This window comes from Crocodylus siamensis, chromosome 3 (genome assembly GCF_052110815.1).
Source record: "Crocodylus siamensis isolate JL-2025a chromosome 3, ASM5211081v1, whole genome shotgun sequence".
Classification (NCBI taxonomy): domain Eukaryota; kingdom Metazoa; phylum Chordata; order Crocodylia; family Crocodylidae; genus Crocodylus; species Crocodylus siamensis.
Window position 1 is genome coordinate 98,778,562 of NC_143397.1, and position 27,324 is coordinate 98,805,885.

Here is a 27,324-nt window from a genome sequence, read left to right on the forward strand (position 1 = left end):
TCAGTACAGGTGAGGACAAGCACGTGCAGCCCCGACCCTGCATAGCCATGCTTGCCCGTCTGGGCCAAGCAGCGGCAGCACAGGACAAACTGCTGCTCAGCATGGGGGAAAAGCAGCCCCTTCCCCTCCCTATGGCTGGCACTTCCTGGTCCTAGTGCAGCTGCCCAGAGCCCACGCGGAGCGTTCTGTGCATCTGCTGCATCATCGCTGCCTCTGGGCTGTCTCACAGGGCAGCAGTGGCAGCAGAGAGCAGGCACAGGCAGCATTGTATGGGTTCTAAGTGGCTGAACCAGGGAGCGCTGGCAGTAGGAAGGGGAGGGGCCACTTTTCCCCTGTGCTGAGCAGCAGTTTGTCCCACACTGCCACTGCTCAGCCTGGGCAGCAGCAGCAGCCGGGCAGAAACTGCTGCTCAGAGTAGAGAAAACCACTCCCCCCGCCTCGCCGCCAGGGGGCTTTGTTTGCTGCAGCAGTTCGGAGCCCGCACCACACTAGGCTGCAGTGTAACTCCTTCATTGCCACTTGTGAGCTGCCCAACACAGCTGCTGCACACAGCGGGGGGAGGCTCTTTTATCCCATGCTAAGGAGCAGTTTGTCCTGCACCACCGCTGCTCAGCCCAGACGGGGTTGGGATTGCATGCACTTTTCCCCATTTGTACTGCTGGGCTGTGCTAGGGGGGACTGGAAGTGAGCAGGTGCGTAGGAGCCAGCGACAGCTGGATGGGAGCACAGGGCCCACGCCAGTGTCCTGGGGCCAGCACTGGCTGGGCCCACAGCAGGGTGGCAGGGGCTCTACGGAGCTGGGCCAGCTCCCCTCTCTCCCTGCTGGTGCAGCCCAGCCTGGCTCCATAGACCCCTGCCTGCCCATGCCCTGTGCTCCTGCCACCTCACTTTGGGCCCCACCGGTGCTGGCCTTGGGACACCGGCGCGGACCCCATGATCCTGCACACCCACTTGCTTCCACTCTTCCCTGTCCCTGCCACCGCTCTCCCCATTTTCCTGCCTACCTGCTGGCCACTCTGTTCCATGTGGCTCCCATACCCACAATACCATGCTCACACATCCCTACAAACCCCCATACCCATCTACCCACAGCTCCCCACATACCCCACACCCACACAATATACTAGTAAGACTGCATTTTGAGCTATTATGCAGTCACTTCTACACATACAGCACAAACACACACAAATCAGGACAAAAATATTTTTTTAAATTAATATATATTATTATGGGTGTTTGATTTTTATTATATAATTTGGGGTTTTTTCCCTAAGATGACAAACCCTCTTCCCCTGAAGAAATATCTGAGCCTCCGCTTCCCAAGCGTGAGTAAATAAATCATCTTTGTTTAAACTTCCTGTACAGCTCACGCTCCACCTCTGCTAATCCCACCTGTTCGTATTCCAATTGCCACCCCGGCCCACCGTGACCTTGGGGCCCGATTCACTCGGTGTTCAGTTACAGTTGCGTTACAGCCGATTTGGCTTATGGTTCTGTTTAGTTATTGTTATACCGGAGGACCAGGTGAGGCTGTAGGGGTGGAGGAGGCCTCATCAGGAGCTCCCCAGGGAGGTGAGGTGCTCCCAGTGCCAGAGAGGGGTGCTGTATTGCGGGGCGTCTGGACCCCAGCCCCAGAAGGGGCGAACAGATTGAGGAGCCCAGGGAGGGCACATTTAGTGAGGCGAAGCCCAGCGTGGGCGTAGGTAGAAGCCCTAGTGGGGCAGGACCCAGAGAAAGGGGTCAAGGGGGCCAGGTAAGGCTAGAGCTGCCTGAGCCCCAATTGGGAAGAGTCCCTGAGGGGCTCCACAGTGGTGGGAACCCCGGGGCCCGCGAGGGCACCATAGTAGGGGTGTATTAACCCAGCCCTGACAATGTACACAGTGCCGGCGAGGGCACTGTAGTTCGGGGTGTAATACCCCAGCCCTGAGAAGGGGTAAAGAGGATTTTGGGGGCCAGGCACAGCTAAGGCCACCTGAGCCCCACTTGCAAGAAGCACCCGCGAGAAGCCCAAGGGGCTCGTGTTTGGCCCAAAGAGGGGCATGCAGGAAGAGAAGCCCAGGGTAGGGTGCTACTATAGAGATGAGCCCGGGGAGGACGAGTCCGCGATTATAGAGAGCCCGGGGAGGACGAGTCCACGATTATAGAGAGCCCGGGGAGGACGAGTGCGCGGAGGGACAGGGCCCAGTGGGGGGGCACCATCTGTGCGTGGAGAGGTCCCAGGAGGGGTAAGTATATTGAGCGGACCCCAGGAAGGGGGCGGATATAATTAGTAGGCCCAAGAGGGCTAGCGAATAGAGGGGCGCCGGTTGCGTGACAAGCCCCGGGCGCCGGTGAAGGGCGCATACAGGAAACTGACCAGATAACGTCCGGTACATCTGCGAGGCTTGGGGCGTGCTAAAGGGGAGGTTGGAGGCACGCATAGTCCATAAGGCTGGGGTGTACCAGGTCACTCCCTACGGAACAGGGGACAGTATAAGCATAGGACAGTGTCCAGGGTGACAAGAGGCAGCCTCCCTTCTAGAACCATATAACAACAAGACGTGGCGGACGAGTAAGAGGGTGCTGAACCGCCTACTTGGCACGGCAGGGGGCGCTAGGGAGAGATCACGGCCGCTTCTGCGCCCCACTCCGTGACAAGGGGGCTTAGGAACCGAGGGTCTCTAAGGGGACTGGTTCTCAGAGAGCCTCTATGGTGCTCCCACTACACCTGAGAAGTGAAATCAGTGGCAGAAAGCTGCTCATTTGCCTCCTCCCCCTACCCATTTGAGCTTACATTATCAAAGTAGCAGTCGTAGCCACTGGGGGAGGCCTTCCGAAGGGCTTCTTCCAAGGATCCTACAGTCTTATAATTAAAAGCTTCGTCAAAGCCAATTTGTTTTAGATATGCAACCTTTTTATCTGAGCCAGCACAGCCAACTACTGTGCAACCCTGTCAGAAAAGAAAATATACCTTAGCCCATGTGTGACTTCAGCATACAAATCTGTGTATAAATATACATTACATTGCCTCCAGATAGTGGGGATGTAAAACCCACACCTCTCCTTGTTTCAGACAGCTTTTGAATGCTGCAGGGTCCTATTCCAACCTCCTCCCCCTCCCAGCCCCCAATCTGGGGACCACTGCTCTGAACCACCCCATACAAGTTAGCAGTTTGGGTTCCTATCTGTTCCTTGATTCTCTGTTCTTCCCATATCACATCACAGATGGGAGGAGAGCACATGCTGCACCCCTGGCAAAGGATATACAGCCCATCCAGGTCCCTGGGTAGATGCTTATGTAGTCAGTTGGCAGACAAGATTCTTCAGGTGAATCTGATATCTTTTATTAGACCAACTTAAATAGTTGGAAAACAATTATTAAACAAGCTATGTAGTCAGTTCACACTAAGCTCAATGCTGCCATGGTTTCTTACTGGTACCCAACCTAGCTAATGTATGTCTACACCTCAATCCCGACGTATGACTGCAACTCAAATAGGTATTGCAATGTAGAGAGACCCAAAGAGACATCTTATCCCCCCTACTCTTATGCGTTTCTGCCTCTTCACCCCTTCCCTAACTTGTTCATAATTAATACCACAGATGGCCAATTAAAGCCACTTACTCCAATTTTAGCAAGTTGTCCCACAACTGCGCCCACAGCCCCTGCTGCTGAATTAACCAGCAATATGTCTCCTGGCTTTATCCTGCAGATCTCGAACAGGCCAAAGTATGCAGTGAGGCTGTGAGAAAAAGAAACCATATGCCATGTGGATTAGTAGAGTGGTGACAAACACAAAGGTGTAATGTGGTCTCCTGTCTAGGTGGGGATAATTAATTCTTTCAAAGGTTCATCTTCCCCATTCTGTAAGAAGTACTAAAGTATTTGTTAAAATAGCTTGTGTTTTTTAATTAAAGGGCTTCTACTCTTGTAAGCATATTTGCTGGATTTACAAAGACATAATTTGTCCTGGAAAAGCAATTCACCCTTACCTCTCTGAGGACAGCCAGATTTCAGAATCCTCATTTCTCTTGTAACAGTTAATGGAGCTAATTCTCCCCTTGATTCCTGCAAATTCTGATCTCAGTAACACAATGGAAAACCAGAGTAGCGCCTTGGCTTTAAATTAATTACTTTCCTTTATACTAGTGAAGTAATCTTAGACTTAGATCTAACAGAGTTATTTGTATCCTGTAAGGGAAAAAAATCAGGCCCAGGGTGGCTACCAGCATCTTTCTGCTTCAGGCATCTTCAGGGTCAGCAAAGTACAGCATTGACATATAACCATTTGGGGTATTCTTTTGGTTAAAAGTAGCCTGGAAATGCAAGGGACTGGACTCCATGACCCAGGAGGCCCCTCCCAGTTCTATGTTACAATGTTCACCTCTAGCTTTGACTGGCAAGGGAAGCTTTTCCAGGTACAGATTACATTTCAAAGTAAGCAAGTCTGCATGCCTAGCATGTAAGCCAGATGGCACCTTTTCGGCCATGCACAAATAGGTCCAGGGTAGTAAACTCCTCCTAACATTACAAGCAGGCTTCCACTGGAGACAGCGGTTCACATATTCAGGTCCTCAGAACTTCACCCCGCAATCTTTCTTTGAGCTCAAATTTCCCAAACAGACTCAGCATAAAGGCTGATCTGTTTGTAATCTGAACTTGAACTGCCCCCATGTGAGAAAAATACACATCTTCCCTGCTTTTACAAGAGTTTTTGGAAACTTTTGTTTTGTACTAATAACCAAGTTGGAAGCTTGGATGGTGCTCAATAAGGCATCATCTTGCTCAAAAAAAGAATTGGAGAAAAGCAAAAATAAAACAAAAACCAAAACCTGAGTTGTGGTTTTTTTTTGTTGCCTGGTCATTGTGTAAGTGGCATGGCCTGTCTCCTGCCTCTAGAGCAGGGGTGCTGCTAATGTGGATTTCTCTGAGAGTTACTCTGTAATTGTTTTTGGGTCTGCTCAGTCCAACTACCTTTGAAGTCTGCAGGAGCCTTTCTATTGACTTCAGTGTACATTGAACTGAGTCTTTGATCTTCTTTTTATTTCCAGCCTCTTAGCAGCTCATAATCCTGTTCCTAAAACAGATGGCTGAAATAAGACTGCACTCGACAATGTGGGTAGAACAGTTTCAGATGAGGGTGTAGATAAAATTAAAATCCTCCCATCCAGAGGATAGAACAAAATTCAACCCCTTTTCAAGGCAAGGACCATCTCAGAGTATGCACTGGTTCAACTCGAGTATTGTGAAGTGACGCTGACAATTCCCCATGCAGCAATGTTCAGCTGCCCTCTGTTAGTGTGCCCTGTAACTCACCCTGGCATACCAATAGTCCCAAGAGCCAAAGATTTGGGGAGTGTCTCTGGCCAGGGAGAAGGCAGCAGCTGCAGGTCTTTCCCATTAGAAATGAAGTGGGTTGTCCAGCCTACATTAGCCACAGCAAATGTCCCTATATGGTAGGTGGGATTCTTGCTTTCCACAATCCTACAAAAACAAAAACAAATCATATATCACAAGTGTATCCTGTTATTGGGCACCAACAGGCACTCCCCCTGCCTTCCTTTACCCTAGTTGTATTACATTTTTACATAAGGATAAGTTGTGCCATATGGGTATTAGGAGGAAATGCTCTGTGGAGTTGGATTTAACTCGTAACTGCCTACATTGTAGGTTTCTTGCACCTTTTTCTGAAACAGCTGGTAACGGTCACCATCACTGGAAGGACATCTGGTTAAATGAACCATGGGTCTTATCCATTATGGCAATTCCTCTGTTCTGAATATACTATATTTTCTCAGCTACAACACACTCCAGAATATAATACACACAATTGTGTTTGAAAGGTTGAATGAAGGAAAAAAAAAAAAAAAGACTTTTCCAGAGTTACAACTGCACAGAGTAGTGGCAGAACCTAATCTTCAGCTGATTCACCCTCCTTTTCCTGCTTAACTAAAGCTGTAATGCTAGCTGTTGCTAAAGACTGCTCTCCATGGATGGGCCTATGATTCTGAAAAGTTAAACAGTCTTTGTGGTTGTTAAATAGGAAGAGAGTGACCAGAAGCAGGTAACAGACAGGAAAATTGCCTGAAGAAAAGTAAGCTTGATTAGTGGAACAAAGCCATTAAAAAGGAGAAATGATTGTTAACACCTTAGCTGCCTGAATAGTAATGCAACTGCACTGTGGAACAGGAATCAAAGCAGGGCGCTTGTGTTTTGGGCAGAAAATCAGTTTCCCCACTTAATATATGGCTGCCACTTTGGCGGGGAAAGTGTGTCTAGTATAAGAGAAAATATGGTATGTTAGAAAAGCTCCTAAAGATCAGGTGAAATGAACAATTCCCTATTCAGAAAACCATGCTGAAGACATTTCACTCCATGGGGCTGTGGAGCTGCTTGGAGCGCAGCCCAGTGGCAGGAGGTGGGGAGAGCCAGAGCTGTACTCCAGTCGGCTCCGCCAGCCCTATGGAGCTTAGCCCGGCAGCGAGAGGCAGGAAGAGCCAGGACTGCACTCCGCCTCCCGTCACCGGGCTGAGCTCCATGGGGCTGCACCAGACCGGATGTCAGGAAGCTGCCGCTGCTGCCTGGGGTCTTCCCCAGCACTGGGTGAGGGCTGTGCCCAGCACCAGTTCCAGGTAGCAGCAGCAGCAGCCTCCTGTCATCCAGTGCAGATCCAGGGGCCTTCACCCCTGGGATGAGTCCGGCTCAGCCCCAAAGCCCTCCTGGGGCTGTGGGCTCCTGGAACTGCATGCTGGATGACAGGAGGCTGCCGCTACGGCAAGTGTCACCACTTTTGCTTTTTGAAGTTTGAGGTGCAGTTTCCAAGAAACCTCTGCACCTACCTCTTTGAAACTTGGCAGGCTTCATGCCCTCAGAAGGCACTAGCATCCCTGCAATTTTCATTCAAATCAGGCAAGAAATAACAAAGTTTTAGGCATTTTCATGATTTCCCACTATAGCCTATGGGTGAAACATCAAAACGCGTCGAAACAGTGAAACAGTTTCAATGAAATGAAATGGGACAGCTCTTTGAAACAAAGTGAAACGACAAAACGAAACACTGTCCCTTCAAAATGGTGAAATGGACATTGAAATGAAACGATGGTATTTTGCACAGCCCTACTCCAAAGGTAAGGAGTGCACAATCAGACTTAAGCAACATCTAAGCAGTAGTGGGAAAAGGTAATGTAAGCTACAAACAACCATTTCTAGGCCTTCAAGTCTCCTGTGCAAAAGGATAATAAATTAGGAAAAAATGAAGCAACAAACCAATGAAGACCTTACCTAGCAACTTGACTGCCCATCATTTTGTCCCCTTCCTTCAAGGACATCTGACTGTAAGGCCTAAAACAGACCAAATGGAGATATAGCATTATAGTAAGTGCCTGAAATGACACTCTACACTCACTACAGTATATTACCCATTTTCTGGCTAAGACATGGTGCATCAAAGGTCCCACTCTGCAGAGAGAACAATTAGGCTGTCATGTGAAACAAGACACAACAATGAAAATGTTCTTGCTCTCTCATGCAACTACTATACTGGAATAACGAGTTACAGAAGGGTAGCCCCAGGCTGTTACAAGGTTAAACTGCAATTAAAGAACACAGCTAAAGCTGTGAAGATAAGGCTGATTCTCAGAAGAACTGAATTCATTTCCTGAGTCTACAACAAGTGTCCTTTGTGACCTCTATATCTTAATGCCCCATTAATACCATAGGGATAACAATACTACCTTTCTCTCACCTGTCTACTTAGATTACTAACCCTTTAGGCCAGGGCTTGTCCTTGCTGAGTACATAAGCAACACCTGACATAAGGGTGTCTTGATTTCAGCTGGGGCTGCATGGTTCTATTAGAATGTGCTAGAGTTAGAACTTGCAGACCACTGGGCACATCTACATGTTCATTAATGCGCCTTAGTTACTGCGTATTTAGTTTAGTACTTGCTTAAGTACTTCAAAGTCCCGAGCTTGACCAGGAGTTCACCCGGGAACTGACTGAGGCCGCTTGCTCCAGGACCTTGGTTGTCATGGGTGACTACAATTACCCAGACATCTCGTGGGAAGATCACTCAGCTAAATCTGAGCGGGCGCAAAGCTTTCTCTCGTGCGTGGATGACCTCTACCTGACTCAAGAAGTCTATGGGCCAACGAGAGGCAAAGCGCTGCTTGACCTGGTACTGGCTACGGGGGACGACCTAATCGGCGACCTAGTGATTGATGGGAAGTTGGGTGACAGCGACCACGAGCTGATCACCTTCACCATCTGCCGTAAAGCTGGCAAGTCAGTCAGCAACACAGAAGTCCTTGACTTCAGAAAAGCTGACTTTGACAAGCTCAAGAGGCTAGTCAGTCAGGCCCTCAGGGACCATGACCACAGGGAGTTGGGAGTTCAAGAAGAGTGGTTGCTTCTCAAGGAAGCGATCCTCAGCGCACAAGCTAAATCTATTCCAACACGGAGGAAAGGCAGCAAGAAGGCACAGCAGTCCCCCTGGTTCTCCAGAGACCTAGCGAACCTACTGTGGCTAAAAAGGAAAGCCTACAAAGGATGGAGGACGGGATTCACCTCCAAGGAGGATTACTCCGCGCTGGTCCGGTCCTGCAGGGAGCAAACCAGGAAAGCCAAGGCTGCAACTGAACTCCAACTAGCTTCAGGCATCAAGGACAACAAAAAGTCCTTTTTCAGATATGTGGGGAGCCGGAGGAAAAGCAAGGGCAATGTTGGACCCCTGCTAAACCAGATGGGGCAACTGACAACTGACGCCCAGGAAAAAGCCAACCTATTAAATAGGTACTTTGCGTCAGTCTTTCATCAGTCACACGGGATGCCCATGCCTGCTATGGGACAGGGAAATCTGGGTGAGGGGGATCCCCTACCCTCCATCAATGCTGACCTCGTGAAGGAACACCTTGAGAACCTGGATACCTTCAAGTCAGCTGGCCCTGACAACCTGCACCCCAGGGTACTCAAGGAGCTGGCGAGCGTCATAGCCCAGCCCCTGGCACGGATCTTTGAAAACTCCTGGCGCTCTGGTGTAGTGCCCGAAGACTGGAAGAAGGCCAATGTGGTGCCGATCTTCAAGAAAGGGAGGAGAGTGGATCCGGCTAACTACAGGCCCATTAGCCTGACTTCTATCCTGGGGAAGATCTTAGAAAAGTTTATTAAGGAGGCCATCCTTGAGGGACTGGCCCAGGCTAACATTCTAAGGGACAGCCAGCACGGGTTTGTTGCGGGTAGGTCTTGTTTGACCAATCTCATTTCCTTCTATGACCAGGTGACCTATCACCTGGACAAGGGAGAAGAGATTGATGTCATATATCTTGACTTCAAAAAAGCTTTTGATCTGGTATCCCATGATCATCTCTTGGCCAAACTGCCCAGTTGTGGCTTTGGCTCCACCACGATCCGCTGGCTGGGAAATTGGCTTCGTGGTCGGACCCAGAGGGTTGTGATTGATGGCAGTCACTCATCGTGGTGCCCTGTGACCAGTGGGGTCCCTCAAGGCTCTGTCCTGGGACCGATACTGTTCAACATCTTCATTAACGATGTGGACATTGGAGTCAGGAGTGGACTGGCCAAGTTCGCCGATGACACCAAACTTTGGGGGAAAGCATCCACGCCAGAACATAGGCGGGTGATCCAGGCTGACCTGGACAAGCTCAGCAAATGGGCAGACAAGAACCTCATGGTGTTTAACACCGAAAAATGCAAGGTTCTCCACCTTGGGAGGAAAAACCTGCAGCACCCTTATAGGCTCGGCAGTGCTACGTTGGTTAGCACTACAGAAGAAAAAGACTTGGGGGTCATCATTGACCACAAGATGAACATGAGCCTGCAATGCGATGCTGCGGCTAGTAAAGCAACCAAAATGCTGGCGTGCATCCATAGATGCTTCTCGAGCAAATCCCGGGACGTCATTCTCCCCTTGTACTCGGCCTTGGTGAGGCCGCAGCTGGAGTACTGCGTCCAGTTTTGGGCTCCACAATTCAAAAAGGATGTGGAGAAGCTTGAGAGAGTCCAGAGGAGAGCCACGCGCATGATCAGAGGTCAGGAAAACAGATCTTACGATGACAGGCTGAGAGCCATGGGACTCTTTAGCCTGGAAAAGCGCAGGCTCAGGGGTGATCTGATGGCCACCTACAAGTTTATCAGGGGTGACCACCAGGATCTGGGGGAACATCTGTTCACCAGAGCGCCCCATGGGATGACGAGGTCGAACGGTCACAAACTCCTGCAAGACCGTTTCAGGCTGGACATAAGGAAGAATTTCTTTACTGTCCGAGCCCCCAAGGTCTGGAACAGTCTGCCAGCGGAGGTGGTTCAAGCGCCTACACTGAACACCTTCAAGAGTAAATTGGATGCTTATCTTGCTGGGATCCTATGACCCCAGCTGACTTCCTGGCCTTTGGGCAGGGGGCTGGACTCGATGATCTCCCGAGGTCCCTTCCAGCCCTAATGTCTATGAAATCTATTAAATTAATAAAGTACTAACTGGATGCGCAATAACTAGAGTTACTGCACAGTAGCACCAGCATACAGTTATTTTGTAATGCTTACTGTGGATTAGCCTAATAACACTGCACAGTAGGCTATTAGCACAGTTTTTAACCACCGTGCTACCACGCAGGGTATTAGGCTAATGCACAGTGAGCATCTCATGTAGAAATGTACACCATGTTCAGTCCTGCATTCCCAAACTCTGTTAGAGCCCAGCGAAATTCCAGAGCTGTAGCATGGTTGTCCAGCCTACTCAGCATGACTGAACTGTGTTCCAGCTCTGTTGTAGAAATTGAGGGATGCTGTATTGTCACTAGGTTCATCAGTATGATAGCTGTTGCAGAGTAGTGAAGACACAAATAGGGCTCTGGTGCTTTTTATAGGACAATTAGCTCTCTGAAAGATCTGGGGAGAGCTAAATGCTAGAAATGATCAGAGCTTTTTTAGTTCTAATAGCAATTCAAGAGAAAAAACCTGACCAACAGTTAGGCATAAAGGGATAAAGAAAACATACCTCATGTAAGGATCAAGGCTGAGGAACACAGATGCAAGCAACACCTCTGCAATGGAACAGGGAAGCAATTACATTGAGACCTGCTATAAATAAGACATCACAAGCTACAAAGCAAGTATGCTACTCCTCTAGGCACTGACCACATATCATATAATTAGGGACCTACCAAATTTACGATTTCATGGTTTTTGCAGAAACCGCAAATTTGCTAGGGGCATGACTTTCAGGGGCCCATGGCAAATCAGAGGTAGGGGGGCTGCACTCTACCACAGAAATGGTGCCCAGAGCCATACCAGGACCACAAAATCTGGAGGCAGCCTCCGTGAATTAGGTAGGTCCCTATATGTAAGCAAAATTACATGAAATCAGTTGAGTGTGTTTGGGTTACAGCTGTTAACAAACAAAGCATGTACACATGGCCCAGGCTGTGAAAGAAAGCTTTTTGGGTCACATTTTTCATTCTTAGTGGGTGCATATACACATGCAATTAGCATGATGCAAAACACTCCGGCGCAGTTCACGCTGGAGTTTATTGCTCCTGGTGCACCCTTTACATGTGCACCTGGGACCACAGCATATTGAGCTGGGTTGGAGCAGCCCAAGCTGCCAAGGGACCCAGGGGGCTAGCCTGCCAGCCCAGGGCTGCTCCAACCTGGCTCAACATCTTGTGGAGGGGCTGGCTGGGGCACGAGGGTGCTCCAGTGCAGGGCTACTCAGCAGGCAGCCCCCAGACTGAAGCACCCATGTGCCTCAGCCAGCCCTGTCAGTGTCTACATCTGTTACAGTGCATTAAATAATGCCGCCACAAGATAGTACTTGTGTTGATAAGTACTAAGCAACGGCAGTGTCTATTAGTTTAGTGCGACCTAATAAGGCCACACATGTAGACACTGAGACTTTACTGTGGAGCTAATTAGGCAACTCCACGGCAAATGTCTCATGTAGATGCACCCAGTGTCTCTCAGTAAGAAGCTTTGAAATCCTGACACCCAAATGAGGAAGCTGCTTCCTTTAAAACCCAATACAAAGTGCCTTTTCCTTATTCAACCAGCAGAGGGTGGTGATAGACCACAAATATTCTTAATTGGCACTGTACTGTGGGAATAAAAAAAAAAAATCCATTTTAAAACTCCTCCATGTACCTCTTCTTCCTTTAAATCTTGAAGAGAGATGTTGGCTTGGGTAGTTTTTGGTTTATTTTGTTTTTAAAAACTTATTTGCCAAAAACTAAGTCTTTAAGAAAAAGGTATTTAAAACATAATTCATCCTAGTTTCTTCAGAAAGTTTAAGAGCAAGTGGCTATATTAACAGACCCATGAACAATTCTGTTATGTTTACAGTTGTGTCACTACAAGTAAAAGAGAACCAGAAAGATAAACACACCTGTCACTTTTCATTTCTTAAACTCTAACTGAGGAAATTGCAGAAAGCAGGCAGTACCAGTTGTCCAAAGCCAATTCAAATTATAATGAAGTGGCGAAACAGAAGAGCTGGTTTTTAAAAAGCATTACTTTGACCAGGGGTATTTCTGGCAGTTACTGTGCAGTAAGCAGAAACAGACCAGCATCTACACGTTCAGACATTAAAGCGCATTAACGCTGTGTGTGGTCTGACTTGGGACTAAAGTCTCAAGTCTGTCCACATACATAGTGTTACTGCGCAGTAAGGTGTCTACATGTGTATTATTGATCAGGTGTAAATTTGATCTGTGCATTATACAGGGATCAAATTTACACTCAAGTCAGAGTAAGTCATCATATTTACTGTGCAGTACAGGTGTGCATTTGTAGATATGTGCCTTTACTGTGCAGTAATTTTGGTTACTGCACAATAAATGCACACATGTAGATGCGCCCTGTGAGTAGTTGGTTTTGCCTGCAGCAGACCCATAGTAGTAAACGTGGGATTTTTAAAAGCTCCCTGCCCAACTCTGCTCCATTGGAGTTGATGGGAGTTTTGTCACTGATGTAAATGGGACCAGAGTAAGGTTTGAAAATATTCTCCTAAAAATCTACTTCTATACCTGAACACTGTTGAGTTTCCAGTATGTGGACCTCAGAGGATTCTCTGTGGGAACAAGAGACTCTATCTCTTGACCAACTCCCCTGGTTGTTTGTACTTGGTAAGACTCTATTTTGATACAGATTTATAAATTATTAGTGAAGGATTAAAATACACAGTCACACCACCGGCCTCTGAAGGAACACTCTCCTTACCTCCATCCTTCAGCTTTGGCAGCTCCACCTCTTTCAGCTCAAAGTCGCTAGCTTTGGGGAATCCTTGGAAGTGCTTCTTCAAGGTCCAAACCTTGGCCTTCACCATCCTGCCGCTTTGTAATAAAAGAGCACAGTCAAATAGTGCAATGTGATGACTCTGAAACTCATGCTGAGCTGGAGCCTACTCACAAAAGTTAAAATACAAAATACTGATGCTAACTGCATAGTGCAAGAGGATGCGAGTTCATGGCAAGGCCATCTAAGAAGAAATAATGAGTTATCTCTTGCAGTTTATCTTGTTATATTCATGATGATTTCAAGCAGGCTCCTAGTTGTCTAGCATGCAGCTGCGTGAAATGTTTATCCTTGATTAATTAGTATGATAAATATTTCTCTTGCAATTAACTCATGTATAGGAAGAGTCATTCTCCATGTGTGATAGATGTCTCCTCCTGATTTATTTCTGTTTTGTTTAGTGGCTCACTTGATTTTCCAAGGATACTCCCCAAAACCTTGTTTTTCCTGGTGGTTAATCTGTTCCTTGATATGTTCTAAACTTAATAGAAATGGATAACCTCTTGTCAGTGAGGAAGGCAATTCATTCAAATTTGAACTTTCTGGTAACCAATAATAAGCAATTTTATTAACAGGATAAGAAAGAAGTGAAACAGCTAACAGCACGTGCTTCAGGAATGAAAAATCCCTCTGACAACAACTGCTGCTGCGCCCCAGCTATCTCAAGAAGCTAGAAGAAACAGCCTGTCTCTCTTGTTGCCTGTTTGATGAGAAACCATCACCTTATAGCTCAGAGGCAGGCAATTATTTTGGGCAGAGAGCCGCTTACTGAGTTTTGGCAAGCCATCAAGGCGGCATGACAGGCAGCCAGGGGCAGATAAACGTTAATTTTATAGATTTTTTAGGCCAGATAGAATGGCCTGGCAGGCTGTATCCAGCCTGCGGACTGCGTTTTGCCCGCCCCTGTTATAGCTAATTACTGGACTTTGCTTTGGTTTGGGGTCATTTGACTTTGAATACTTGTAGTTAAATAAACCCTTTCTGTCACTCATTGAATGAGGTGTTGTGTCAATCCCTTAGGCTAGTCCAGAATCCTAGGTTTTTTATTTGCTACCACAATGAAAATGGCAACAGAGCAACTCCTCAATGCTCTGTTGCAAGTTTAGTCATTCAGAGGCATTGTAACCTGTAACATTTTGTCAGATCTGACTAAAGGCTTTTAGATTTCAAAGTGAATCTCTCTCTCTCTCTCTCTCTCATTACAATGTCAGCCAGTTACCAAGAACAACACAATCAAACATGAAATCAGTTACAAAAATTTAAGCAACATTCACATCACATTTGGAAAGCTAACTGTAACTTTTTTTCTAAATTTTGACCCTGACACAGTGGCTAACCCTTCTAACCCAGGTAACCCAGCATGTGCTGCAACACAAATTTTAAAACATGCTAAACATGGATTTGAATCAAATGCATTAAGCCATAAAATCAAAGCTTCTTGTGTATGTAACAGAGGTGGATAGCCTTGTTGATCTGAAATCAAACAAAAGGAGGGCAGGGTGGTACTTGAGAGATTAACTGGTCTGGAGAAGCCTGAGGAAATGATCTACTTTTTCAGAAGTAGATCATTTATACCTGGAACATGCTCTAAGATGGTTTCCTTAAAATACCTCCATATTTCTGGCCTTCCCCTTGTACCCTTAAAAACCACTAGAAGGGCAAAAAATAATAATAAAAAGAAAAGTTGATACTTAGAATAAGTGTTGAAAATTCTTCAGCTGCTGCTCCTAAGGTACTGCTGCTGTTGCCAGGGTTGTAGCAGAAAAGAAGAGGCTGTAATAACCAAATTAGCAGACCTTACAGGATATAAATCTCCTGTGCTCCTCCCAACTGTATCCACCCTCAAAACCATTGCCAAATCAGCAGCAGAAAGCCATTTCATGCAACTCATGCAAGGCCAACTATAACTAGGGATCCTCATTCCTGCTGTTTAAACATCTAAATTCTCTGATAAAAATCCAAGATTCTCTGATTTAAAAACCCCCAAATACATGTTTTTCTGTAATTAAAATCAAACACCCCTCTCTCTTTCATATCTCTCTCTATATATCTCTCTATCATATCTCTCTCTCTCTCTATCATATCTCTATCTATCTATATATATATATAGCAGTCAAACACAATGTTTTATTGATATAAAACATGCGCTGTGCTGCCCTCACCTCCTCCCACTGCCGGCTGTTCATATGCTAGGCCACAGTTCTACCCTGCTACCGTGGCCTGGCCACCGCCACTGCTCCCCTCAGGCCATCCATGCTTCCCTCAACTCCCTTCCACTCCGGGCTAGAGCTGCAGCCCAATGTGCAAGCAGGAGGTGAGGGCACTGCAGCCCCCCCGGACTGTTACTTCTTGCACTCCTGGCACTGTGGCATTACTCAGGTTATGGAGATAGCCCAGTGCTGGTTCAGCCAGGCTAGGAATGGACCAATGAGGAAGCCCATTCGTTCCTTCACAGGTCCTCTCTTTCACCTCGCTCTTGAGTGAGGGCGGGGCTTCCTTCTGCCTTCCTCTGATTGGTGAGCTGCCGGTGAGCTCACCAGCCAGCCTGCTGTACTTAGGGCCCTAGGCATGTGCCTGGTTTGCCTATGTGTTAATCCAGACCTGCCCGAGCTAATTAATTAAGATAAGGTGAGAATGTCTATTCTACACAAGCCCAATCACTCCTTGGACTCCCCCCGCCAGTAGTCACAAGCCTTGACATTTCACCCCCTCCACATTAATGAAAAACATTGCAGGACAGAGGACTTTGAATAACAGTCACCTCTTATCCTGGACTTCAGTCTTCCTTATTGTAATTATGTTCAAGCAGAATTTAAAACAGGTGAGAGAATTAGCACCAAGTGTCAGGAGTTAAAGTGGCACACAAACCCTGAGCTGTCCTTGATTGTCCTTGGCTACCAGTGGTTTCAGCAGATGTGGTGCTGCATATAGGTAAAAACCTTTGCAAGTTTGCAGAGCACTGCAACAAGACAGGTCCCCCTTCTGCCTAGCCCCAGTGCCCTTGGTCCCAAGTCTGGCTGTTGATTCCTTGTCCCCAGCTCCCTTTACTGAGGTCAGTGGTTCTCAACCTTGCCAGACACCCCCCCATTAGACTCAAGGTACCCATCAAAAATGCCAGCTCTTAGCTTTCATTCATTTCCTGATTACTGAAAAATAAGAGAGCAAGTCTCCTGTTACAAAGAACTCAGAAAGACCACAACAGGTCAGAATGGTTTTGACATTTTGGATTCCTATTTGAAATCTCTGGATTTATCTTTTTGTCTACACATCTAACAATGCCAATATTGCATGACACCCTTGAAAGGATCTCAAGGCATCCCAACGTGTTGTGGCACCCTGGCTGAAAATTACTTCAGTGTTGCCAATCCCACCATGTCAAAAATCATGAGACAAACTTAAAAATTAAGAGATTCAGAATGTAAATGATGAAATGCTATTTTTTAATTGTGTGTTGGGGGGGTGTTATTTGTAAAGGTATAGAGGGCAGTGGGTGGGTTTGGTGTGGGGCGGGGGGGTTGGAGCCCAGGCAGGGGAGATCCCTGCACACCCTGGCAAGATGCAGGGTACTGTGCATCAGGAGTGAGGGGCAGCAGCAGGGCTGGGGGAGCTGTGGTTTGCAAGTGAAGGGCAGACACATGTGCACACACACAAACAGCCAGCCACCCATGGCTCTGTTGCATGACCCGCCCAGCCCTGGAACCCCATTCACCCCAGCCTCCGCCCACTCCTTCCTTCACCATGGGGGTCTCGATATGCCCTCCTCCCACCCCTTCGCCTCCACAGACTTACCAGCTTGATGCTCTCTCTATGTGACAAAAGAAGAAATCCCGAGATTTGATTTCTCTATCAGGAGACCATGAGTCAGAGTTACTTTGACTTGGAAATCAGGAGTCTTGATTTTTTCATGAGAGTTGGTATTACTGTGCCCTAGAGCCTGGTCTTCAGCTCCTGCCTGCATCCCTGTCTAATCTCTAGTGTTTGGACTCCCTAGCTCATGATGCTTGGCTTTTGACTTCCCAGTCTTGTAACCCCTAACCCCCTTGAGCCCCAAGCACCCATGTCCGAATCATGTCCATGACACCAAGCACCAGGCTTAGGAAGGTGGCAGCACTGATTGATCATTAGGACCTTGCATGACAAAAGGGGCCTAGCACCAATTTCAGATATTGATGGCATGTCAGTGTGTTTGTGTTAGCCCACTGAAAAATACAATAAAGTCAAGTATTCTTTTATCTCACAAAAAAACCCAGTCCTATGATACAAGGGTATGGGTTGTAGCTGTGTTGGACTAAGGACACAGGCAGACAAGGTTTTTTGGGTAAATCTGATATCTTTTATTAGACTAACTCAAAATGGTGGAAAAATTGCAAAAGCTTGAAAGCTTGCAAAGAAGAATTTTTCCAACTATTTGAGTTGGTCTAATAAAATATATCAATCCTATGATACATACTATAGTATCCAACAGCTGTAAATGTTGCCCAAGAACATTAGCTGATTTGATAAAATAACTGTCAGCTGTCATCAACACACCACAAAGCTTGGAAGAAAACCCTATTGTTTGTAATCAATCCTGTTTACCCCCTTTACTAAGTTCCCTTTTTTACATGCTTTTGGATACTCAGAATAACCATAAGAGCCGTGTCACATGCCATCTCCTCAAATGCTCTTTCCCATATAGTATCTAAACTTTCATTATAGCAAAGCATCAGAAGTTAAGAGCCAACTTAAAACCCAGCTCGCCGTAATCATTACTGGCATGATTACAACTGGAAGAAAGGCCAGATAAACTCATTTATCAGCAATGGGCATTCAGTCACAAGTACAAAAGTCAAGAACAAGCTGTGACACACCTACACTTTGTATTTGTAGTCAGGAAAAGGTACGGTGTAGCCTGGTAGTAGAAGTAGATAGGTGCACCACACCTCTAACTTCAATAGTAGCTCCTTGTTCAACCTCCAAAGGACACTAGATTCATTTCACTCACAGACTTTGTTCAAAAGCAACACGTTTGAAAACTACATGAGCCAGACTTTGTCTCAACCCCCCTGCATTCTCCCTGAAATTGTACCTTTGGCATAGAATTCCTGTTTGCTGTATCAGCTTACAGGAGCTAATTCAGTAAATGTGCCTCTTCATTTAAAAATCATCAGTGTACATTCCTCTATGTAGGGCTGAGCAGGTTCATACGCGTGCTGCTCTTGCTGCCCCTTACTCCAACCTCAAGCGTCTCTTCTTTTTTCCCTTGCTCACCGGTCCCTGGGGTTTCTGAGAGTTGTGGTCCAATTAAGAGTCAGCACAGCTCTGCAAACACTCCCCTCCCCCCTGTTCCGCTTGCTGTTACGCACATTACATTCACATTACTGCCCCTTTGATGTGCTCCTGCATCCAACTACAGTTATACCATCTAGTCCCTAAGCCACATGGAAGGTCTCCACACTCACTGTGATCTACCTGGGGATTCAGAGGTGTAGGCCCTCACTGGCTCTGGTAGGTTTGGGGTATCCCCTGTTGTAGCCAGCCTCGATTCTACCCCAAATACTTGTTTGTCCTCACTATCTTCATTTCTGCCACTCCATGGATCCCACCCTGTTTCATCCAGAAGCATCCTCTGGCAGCATCCTACTGGTCCTACTGGGGGTTATATTGGTGAGGGCTCTGTTGTGAAGCCTCTGCCAACATCTTGACTGCTGATGAGCAGGCCTCCTAGCTCCTTTGCCAGGCTAGTGTCTCTATCCTGTGAACACACATTGGATTTTATCAAATTATAGTGTACTACAAATGTTTATCTTTTTGGCCTGCTTGCCAACTCGCCTAACACCTCTGACAATTTTTGAGGACTGTATAAGAGCCACTGAACCTCTTACATAGCTTTTGGCACTGACTCCGTCTCCTGGTTTGATTCTGTACCAACACCAACTCTCCTGGTTCAGTCACCTGTCCAATGACCCTCAGGTCATAGTACTGTTTTTGCCTTTGTGTGTATATTTTATGTTCTGAAGCTGCTGTAAGGAGAAAATAATGTTTTTCCCACCTTCATAAAGCACTTTGTGATTCATGGCAGAAAGGTGACATACATGTCCAAACTGTTATTACTGCTCAGATATTTACAGGATAAGTTCCTCAAGTTGCATCATCAAATCTAAATGACTAAAGGTGGCATGACACAGCATAGGGAACAATGAAGATGTTGAAAGGGAGACAAGACAAAGACATGCAACGTCATTGCCTTGTAGTGTTATACCTCAGTGTCATGATGTTGTAATACCACAGGAAACTCAAGCCTCCTTTAGGCTGTGAACAGAATGAACCCCTAGAACAATGTACACGGATTTTAAACCCCAAGAATCTCAAAGCACAGGACACTTTGTTTAAGTTTTCTGGAACATTTCAAAAGCTTGCAGGGCAATGGGGCTACGTTGGTATGCAACCTGGACTCTGCTGCCCAAAGATCTATTGCCAAATCAGTGGTTCCCAACCTTTTGGACGCAAGGGAAGGCACCCTGCATAGACTCAGGACATCCCTCAGAAAATGCCAGCTCCGAGTTTTCACTCATTTTTTGCTACAGAAAAATGCTAGAGCATTTGTTTCTGCTGAAAAGAACCCAGAAAGACCACAGCATGGCACAATGTAAAGAGAGAGGGCAACAGAGCAATTCTGGGTGAACTGTTTGGGGCCCTGTTTGGTGATGTTTGCCAAACATTTAAGGCTGGTGAAGAAACAGGAACCACTGGAAATGGGAAAGAGAGGCACAGCTCAACTGTGGGAGTGAAGATGAAATCAGAATATATTCAGTGTCTTCCTGACTTAGCAAGAACCTGCAGAGACAATTTCCTGGTACATTTCCTTAGTGATCTGCCCATTCTTCCATTGCCTGTATGCTTTCCTTTTGCATTTGAGGCATTTTAAAGCTTCTTGTGCAGCCACATTTGTCTCTTTCCATTCCTCTTGTGCTTCTATCGCGTCCGGAAATTTTCTTGTTGTGCTTCCAGTACTGTGCCTCTTAGAAGCTCCCAGCCCTCCTGGGTGTCTTTATCCTTCAATCTATTCTTCGCTAGTGCCAGAGAACACCACTTGTGCTCCAAGCTTCGTAATCCTCCTGCCAAGAGCCTCAATCACCTCTGATCTGGTCAGTGTTGTTCCTGGCAGTATCATTGGTGCCTATGTAGACAAGCTGGAAGGAGTAGTGGTCTGAAGAGCGGAAGAGCTTTGGCAGACTCTCTGTGATGTCCTGAATTCAGCTCCAGGCAAGCAGCACACCTCCCGGGCCCCCAGATCTGGATGACAAATTGGTGCCTCTGCCCCCTGCAGAAGGGAGTCACCAACCACCACCACTCTTCTTTCTCTTCTTGGTTCTAGAGCCCCTGTCCTTGAGGCCTTGCACTTCCTATCTCTAGGCTGCCTCATGACTGCAGATGTCCTCTCCTCTGCTTCTTCCTCTGCAGTTCCACTGCAAAGTGCTTAAAGGGGCTGCTGACTTCAGCCTGCTCCTCTTCGATTCTGCAGACTCTCCTTCTTTAAGTAGTCATGTACTGCTACTTCTTATTGCCCTTTGGCCCCTCCAGTACCAGCTTCTCATAACCCTTGTCCAAGTAATCTTTCTGGTCCTGGATGCAAGAGACATACCACAAAAACATGTATACCAAGCACCTTTGCCCACACTCCCAGTCCCCTACTTCCTGGCTCCCTCCTGGGGTGAACTCTCCAGGCAACTTCCTCCTCTGTTAGCTGCCTGGCTTTCAAGAGAAATACTTTGTTAACACACTACATATTTGTTTTAAAAAAGCATATTTCCTAATATGATACCAATAGACACAGAGTAATCAAATTAAACAATTCTTAATACTCTCTAAAGTTCTCATTTACATCTATATATGTCCAGCATGTAACTCCATTAACAGAACTAGCAAAACTGAGGCAGAATTTGGCTTCTACAGTATTTCCTGACTCAAGTCTGAAATTTTACTTGGAAGAAAAACAAAACTACAACAGACAACTCAGTCTGGGGTTTTTATTGTTTTACATCCGGTTTCTGGTCACGTGCACTTTCTGCCTTTCCTACACTGGCACAGTATTTTTGTCGCAAACTGTTTCTGCCCCTGCACTAGCTAAAAAAAAAAAAAAAGATACAGTTGGAATGTATAAAAGCAATTAAACAATATAATTAGCCTTAGGATTCTGGAAAAACCCTGTTTATTACAAAAGTTTGAAATTCAGTCTACAGCAGTGGTTCCCAACCTTTCTCACATTTCTTCCCAGATGGAAATGCCATCCCATAAAAAATGCCAGCTCTAAGTTTTCTCTTGTTTTTTGACTACAGAGAAAGACTACAGCAATTTTTTTTCTGTTGCAAAGAACTTAGAAAGACTACAGCAGGGCAGAACAGGTTTTAACATGACTGATTCCTGAGTGAAATCTCAAAGATCATCTTGTGAATCATGTCGGCACGCTTGACAAAGGTAACATTACATGGCACCCCAAGGCACTTTGAGAGGTTCCCAAGGTGCCCTGGTTGTGAATCATGGGCTACAACGAGCAGAAAGGAAGAGCTTTAGACAAAATACAGAAATAATCCAATCAACATTTCAAGTGTGTAAGAACCCACAATGATGCTCTTTAATTATTCAGAATACAATAAACTGTTCCAAACTTATTACATTAATTTATTCCCAGTTGCTATTACTCACTGCTACAGTACTACCAGATCAGTTGCTGTCAGGCACGCAGAAGAAGTAAGATCATTCCACTCTGCTGATGAAACGTTATAACTTTGAAAGAAAATAGTGAGTACTTTATGGATCTACATTTCCTTGGAGGGCCACCTGCTGTATCTTTTTAATACTACAAGTCTAAACTCTAGTGTCAAACCTAAGAACTTACCTAAATTGAGGCAGCACACAGGTAATTTCGTGGGCTGACTGCAGTGCTGGCCGCCATTTTCATGGACTTATTGCAGTGGCCCCCCACCTCCACTGGAGCAGGTTATTTTGTTACAGCTAGTGTGCTTTTTCTCCTTGAATTTTGGACTAGTGGTTTGTGTTTGGGACTGTTGGCTTGGCAGAGGTCCCAACAGTGCCTGAGAGCACACTGGTGTCATGGAGTGGGCTTTCGGCACTGTGGCAGGACTGAGCTCCAGGGTGGCCATGATGCTTCTTTGGTGGCCATGGGGTTCCTGCCCAGCTCTGTTTCTAAAATAGCCGTCCCTTGTTTGCTTTCTTGTCACACCTTGTTCTTAATCAAGGTTAAATAAGGAAGGCTGCCCATGGGCTTTAGAGTGAGCCTTGGTCCAATTAAGTCCCTCTCAAATGCCACCAGTCCCACTCTACCCCTTTAGCTCAATGGACCCTCTTGGCCTGTCCATGCCCCTGCAAACACTTGTAGCCTTAAGGACTAATTGCACATCTCTGCCCCTCCAGGGCACCTGTAGCCTTAAGGGCTCATTGAGTGGCTCTGTCCTCCCTTACACCATGCACTCCCCATGCCTTGCAGGTGTTATTTTATACACTGCTGATTGGCTGAGGGACCCAAGCAGCCCTGCCCCTCATCACTGACTCACTGAAAGGGATGCCCTTTAAACTGCCCTGCTCCTCCCTGCTGATTGGTGGTAAGGGGTAGGGGTGCACAAAAGGCAGCCCTCTCCACCAATCAGCAGTGGAGGGAGTGGCCACCATCTTGGGAGCTCCCCTTGTCAGCAGCTCCCCCCACCCTCTAGGTTGCAAGGGGCTGGGAAAGCTGCCCGGGTCTGGGGAGCCTAGTGGTCCCAACTGGTCCAAGGGGGCCCAAAGGTTCACGAGGGGCTACAGCAGGAGACCAAGTCCGGGGTATCAACTGGCCTGAAGCAGGGCCAGAGGCCAGGAGGGACTAAAGGTCCAAGATGGGACCACAGCCAAGGACTGCCAGAGCCAGAGAGCCTGGATATCTCTACTGGCCCAGAAAAAAGGTCCAAGAGGGACCACTGCCAGGGTCAGGGACCCACAATCCTGACCCTGGCAGTGGTTAGGAGGCAGGAGCCTAGAAGCCAGGTATGATATCATGGGCCTGGGCCAAAAGGCCCCACAAGAGCATAATGGAAGGAGGCTGATAAGGCCAAGACCCCTATATAGTGGATGACTATAAAATAACACCTGCGAGGCATGATGTAGGGGAGGATTCAGCAGGAAACTAATATGACAACACAAGACAGATAGGAGAAGCAGCTGTTGGAGGCCAATGTGAGAAGCAAAGCTAGCCATAGCAGAAGATCTCAGAAGAGCCCAAGCATGGATATAATCTTTAGAAAAGGCAATGGAGAACTGGAAAAAGGAGTTGCAGAGTGTAGATGAGTTAAAGGAACATGCATCTCTTCTGGAAACGCAGTTCGCCTAAAACTTAGTGACCACCAGGGCAGAACACCAAGACCACCTCCAGGAACTAGAGGTATTAGCACTAATATGAAACTAATATAACTCCAGATTAGCAGGAGAGATGCTCCTCGCCACCAATGGTAATGGGCAAGAAATGGGACAGAGGCCTGGAACAAGACCTCAGATATATGTAAGTAACCTCCCTAGTCCAGTTAAGTGATGGACCATTAAAAGACTATTTGATGAGAAGCCAGGGGAAATTGCTTACATGAGGTTGTGTACTGGTGCTGGAGTAAGATCTATGGGCCATAGGAAGGCTGAGTTTCACAATAGTGCACAGGAAGTCTTGAGAACTCAATGGGAACTTAGAGGAAGACTTCTGGACCTGAAGGGAAGCCAGCAGAGGTGAAGGGTCCCAGGAATTCCCCAGAAAGGGGGAGAGCTAGGGTACCAAACTATCTGGTATAGTTGGACCAGAGGGAGGAAGAAAGCTATGCTCCTGGAATTAGAAGCTTGGTGTACCAAGGTGGAAGGGAGCTTCTCAGTTACCAAACTGAAGGCACCAGCTGAGGAAAAACAAAAAGTCTGCAGGGGTCAGCTACAAAATCTGAAGTCCTATGCCAGGGAGGTGGTATGGGTGATGAGGGAAACCCACTGGAGGAGTGTCAATCGCCAGAACCCACTGCAGGGACCAAAGAGAGGGCTTGTGAGGCGCAGGAAATAAGACACCCACAGGTAGCTGCAAAAGACTCCATTGAGGATGCTTAGGACACCAAAAAGAGGGAATCGTGTTGGCCCTGAGTAGGACCTAAAGCTGCACCTCACTGGGGCTGGTTCGTGTGGTGGGATTACTCATGGCAAGGTCACCTCTACTAAATGCGACACACTGCCACCCCAGGTACAGGCGAGTAGGAGGCACCTGAAAACCTCTGCTCCCATTGCCTAGTGGCTTATCCTGTAACAGGAAAAGTCTAGGGGAACACAACCCTAAGAAAAAGCACTTCTCAGTCTAGTCCTGAGAGCCAAGATACAGAGACCTCCTGGCAGCAGAGCAGCAGGGCTCCTGAAATAGCCTGGGAACAGGACAAAGCTGCCTGGGGCAGGGAGAAAGGTTTGTGTACAGGCAGGTGTTCCTTGTTTGATGTTAAGCCCTCAGAAAGTTTAGGTATCTGCTAGAGGGCATAGGTGTTTTAAGCTATACCAGTGGTTTAGCCTTGAGTTCTGCTATGGCAGGATTAAGGCTTACTCAGAGACCCAGTAGCCCAGGAGGGACTTTAGACAGGGGCTGCCTGGGATTGAGGAGCCTTGTGGTGCCAACTGGTCCAGGAGGGCCCAAACGTCTGAGATGTCAAGGCAGAAGAACAAGTCCAGGGAGCAAGCTGGGCCAGAGAGCCTGAAGGTCTCAACTGGCCTGAAGCAAGGCCAGATCATAGGAGGGGCTAAAGGTCCAAGATGGGACCACATCCAGGGACTGCCAGAGCCAGGAAGCCTGGATATCTCTACTGGCCCAGCAGCAGGGCCAGGGCCAGGGCCCTGGGGGGCCAAAGATCCAAGAGGGACCACTGCCAGGGTCCCTCTTGGACCCACAGTTACGGAGATGGGAGCCTAGAAGCCAAGTCTGATACCATGGGCCTGGGCTAAAAGGCCCCACAAGAGCATAAGGGAAGGAGGCTGATATAAGGCCAAGACCCCTATAAGGCGAATTAGCAAAGTGCCCATCAAGATGAGCAGATGGCAGGGGTAGAGCACCACCACCCACTGCTGCTGCCACTCCACATCCAGCTGTGCACAAACCACGCCACCACACACACCTCAGACACACACCACACCCACCTAGCCACATGCCACCCACACGCCACACCCATCCCGCAGCCAGCGGGTGCTCCCGGTGCGGGGAGGGGCATGGCACATGGCTGTAGGGGGACAAGCAGGGGATGTGCTCCATCCCACAGCCGTGTGCTGCAGCTGGCAGGCACTGCCCATGCCCCCCTGCCCACTTTCTTTGTGGCACTCTATGGGGCATGGCATGAGGGGTGGATGCACGGCTGCAGGCCTGAGCAGAGCGGGCAGAGGGACACAGGCAGTACCCACCAGTTGTAGTACCACTCTCCACATGGCATCCTGTGGCCACGTGCCATGCCCCTCCCATGTTTTGGTGCTCCCACCATGGGCGGGGGGGTGTGGTGTGCAGGGGGGAGCATGGCTGCAGGGTGCCACGGGTCGCGCCCCACCGTGGCCATGTGCTGCATTCTGCAGGTGCTGCCCGCGCCTGCTTCCCAACTCCCCTTGTGGCACCCTGTGGCGGTACGCCACGCCCCCGTTGCAAACCACACCCCCACATGGCCAGTCCCCACACCAGGGAGCACAACCTGGCCTCACCCGCCTTAGCCCCCACCTTCGCCTCTGCCTGCGTGTCTGTCTGTCTGTCCTAAGGCTTCGGGCCGTGCATGCACAGTTGGCCCAGAGGATTACAGATAGACAGACGGACATGTTAAGGCATTTATTATATTAGAATGACAATAAAATAACACCTGCAAGGCATGGGGAGTGCATGGTGTAAGGGAGGACAGAGCCACTCAATGAGCCCTTAAGGCTACAGGTGCCCTGGAGGGGCAGAGATGTGCAATTAGTCCTTAAGGCTACAAGTGTTTGCAGGGGCATGGACAGGCCAAGAGGGTCCATTGAGCTAAAGGAGTAGAGTGGGACTGGTGGCATTTGAGAGGGACTTAATTGGACCAAGGCTCACTCTAAAGCCCATGGGCAGCCTTCCTTATTTAACCTTGATTAAGAACAAGGTGTGACAAGAAAGCAAACAAGGGACGGCTATTTTAGAAACAGAGCTGGGCAGGAACCCCACGGCCACCAAAGAAGCATCATGGCCACCCTGGAGCTCAGTCCTGCCACAGTGCCCAAAGCCCACTCCATGACACCAGTGTGCCCTCAGGCACTGTTGGGACCTCTGCCAAGCCAACAGTCCCAAACACAAACCACTAGTCCAAAATTCAAGGAGAAAAAGCACACTAGCTGTAACAAAATAACCTGCTCCAGGCATAGCAAATGACAACAATAGTTTGCTGTTTTGCAGTAAGACTTCTCTTTACCCAGGGTTGTGGTCCTCCATAAAGCACCAGTATTCTGCTGGCAGTCATTAGAGCATCTCTGAAATCAGCCTGGCATCCCCCTGCAGTCTTCCTGGCCAAGAGCTCTTCATCCAGTGGCTTGTAGGGCCAGACTTAGTCTCAGGTTTATATGCCACTCAAGCCATGCCCACTATTCAGTCAAGTGGCCAGCAGCTGGCCTGACTGCAGGCCTGTTTATTAACCCCAGCCTTGCTAGCTGCCTCTGTCTGGTTCACAAAAAATCTTCCCCTAAAGGGCTCATTCCCCTTTTCCATAATAAGGCAAGAGTTCCATTATACTGCTGTGTTTTGTGGTGTTCATGGAAACTGCCATTTTTCACAGTTCCCATGAAAATCGCAAAATCAGTTTGAATAGATTCCTAGTCATAGCTGGAAAGCTGAGATCCTTTACTCCTTGTTTTCTTTGCAGAATATTGCACTCTCCAGAATTTCTCATTTAAAGTGCAAGTATTTCTGTAAAATGAATGTACTCAGTGGTATACACTATGGGGTACTCCGTAGGGGGTACACGGGCATGCATGTGCACCCCCTGAGAGCGCTGGTGCACCCCCTGACAGGGAG

General features: G+C 47.7%; 1 protein-coding gene across 3 annotated transcripts in view; it reads right to left on the reverse strand.

Annotated features, from left to right (window-relative positions):
- PTGR1 (prostaglandin reductase 1) overlaps window positions 1-22,107 on the reverse strand; it is a 33,512-nt gene extending 11,405 nt beyond the window's left edge. The window contains exons 1-7 of one of the 3 annotated variants that reach the window (XM_090038841.1): window positions 21,969-22,107; window positions 13,209-13,321; window positions 10,993-11,038; window positions 7,262-7,321; window positions 5,297-5,464; window positions 3,605-3,722; window positions 2,774-2,929 (exon numbers count right to left, since the gene is read on the reverse strand). In XM_090038841.1, coding sequence (XP_089894967.1) covers window positions 2,774-2,929; window positions 3,605-3,722; window positions 5,297-5,464; window positions 7,262-7,321; window positions 10,993-11,038; window positions 13,209-13,314 — 654 coding nt within the window. In that variant the 5' untranslated portion in view covers window positions 13,315-13,321; window positions 21,969-22,107. Of the gene's footprint in view, window positions 1-2,773; window positions 2,930-3,604; window positions 3,723-5,296; window positions 5,465-7,261; window positions 7,322-10,992; window positions 11,039-13,208; window positions 13,322-14,974; window positions 15,113-21,968 lie in introns of those variants that run through there. The other 2 variants (XM_090038843.1, XM_090038842.1) reach the window with 2 other exon arrangements.
- Window positions 22,108-27,324: the final 5,217 nt, after the last annotated feature.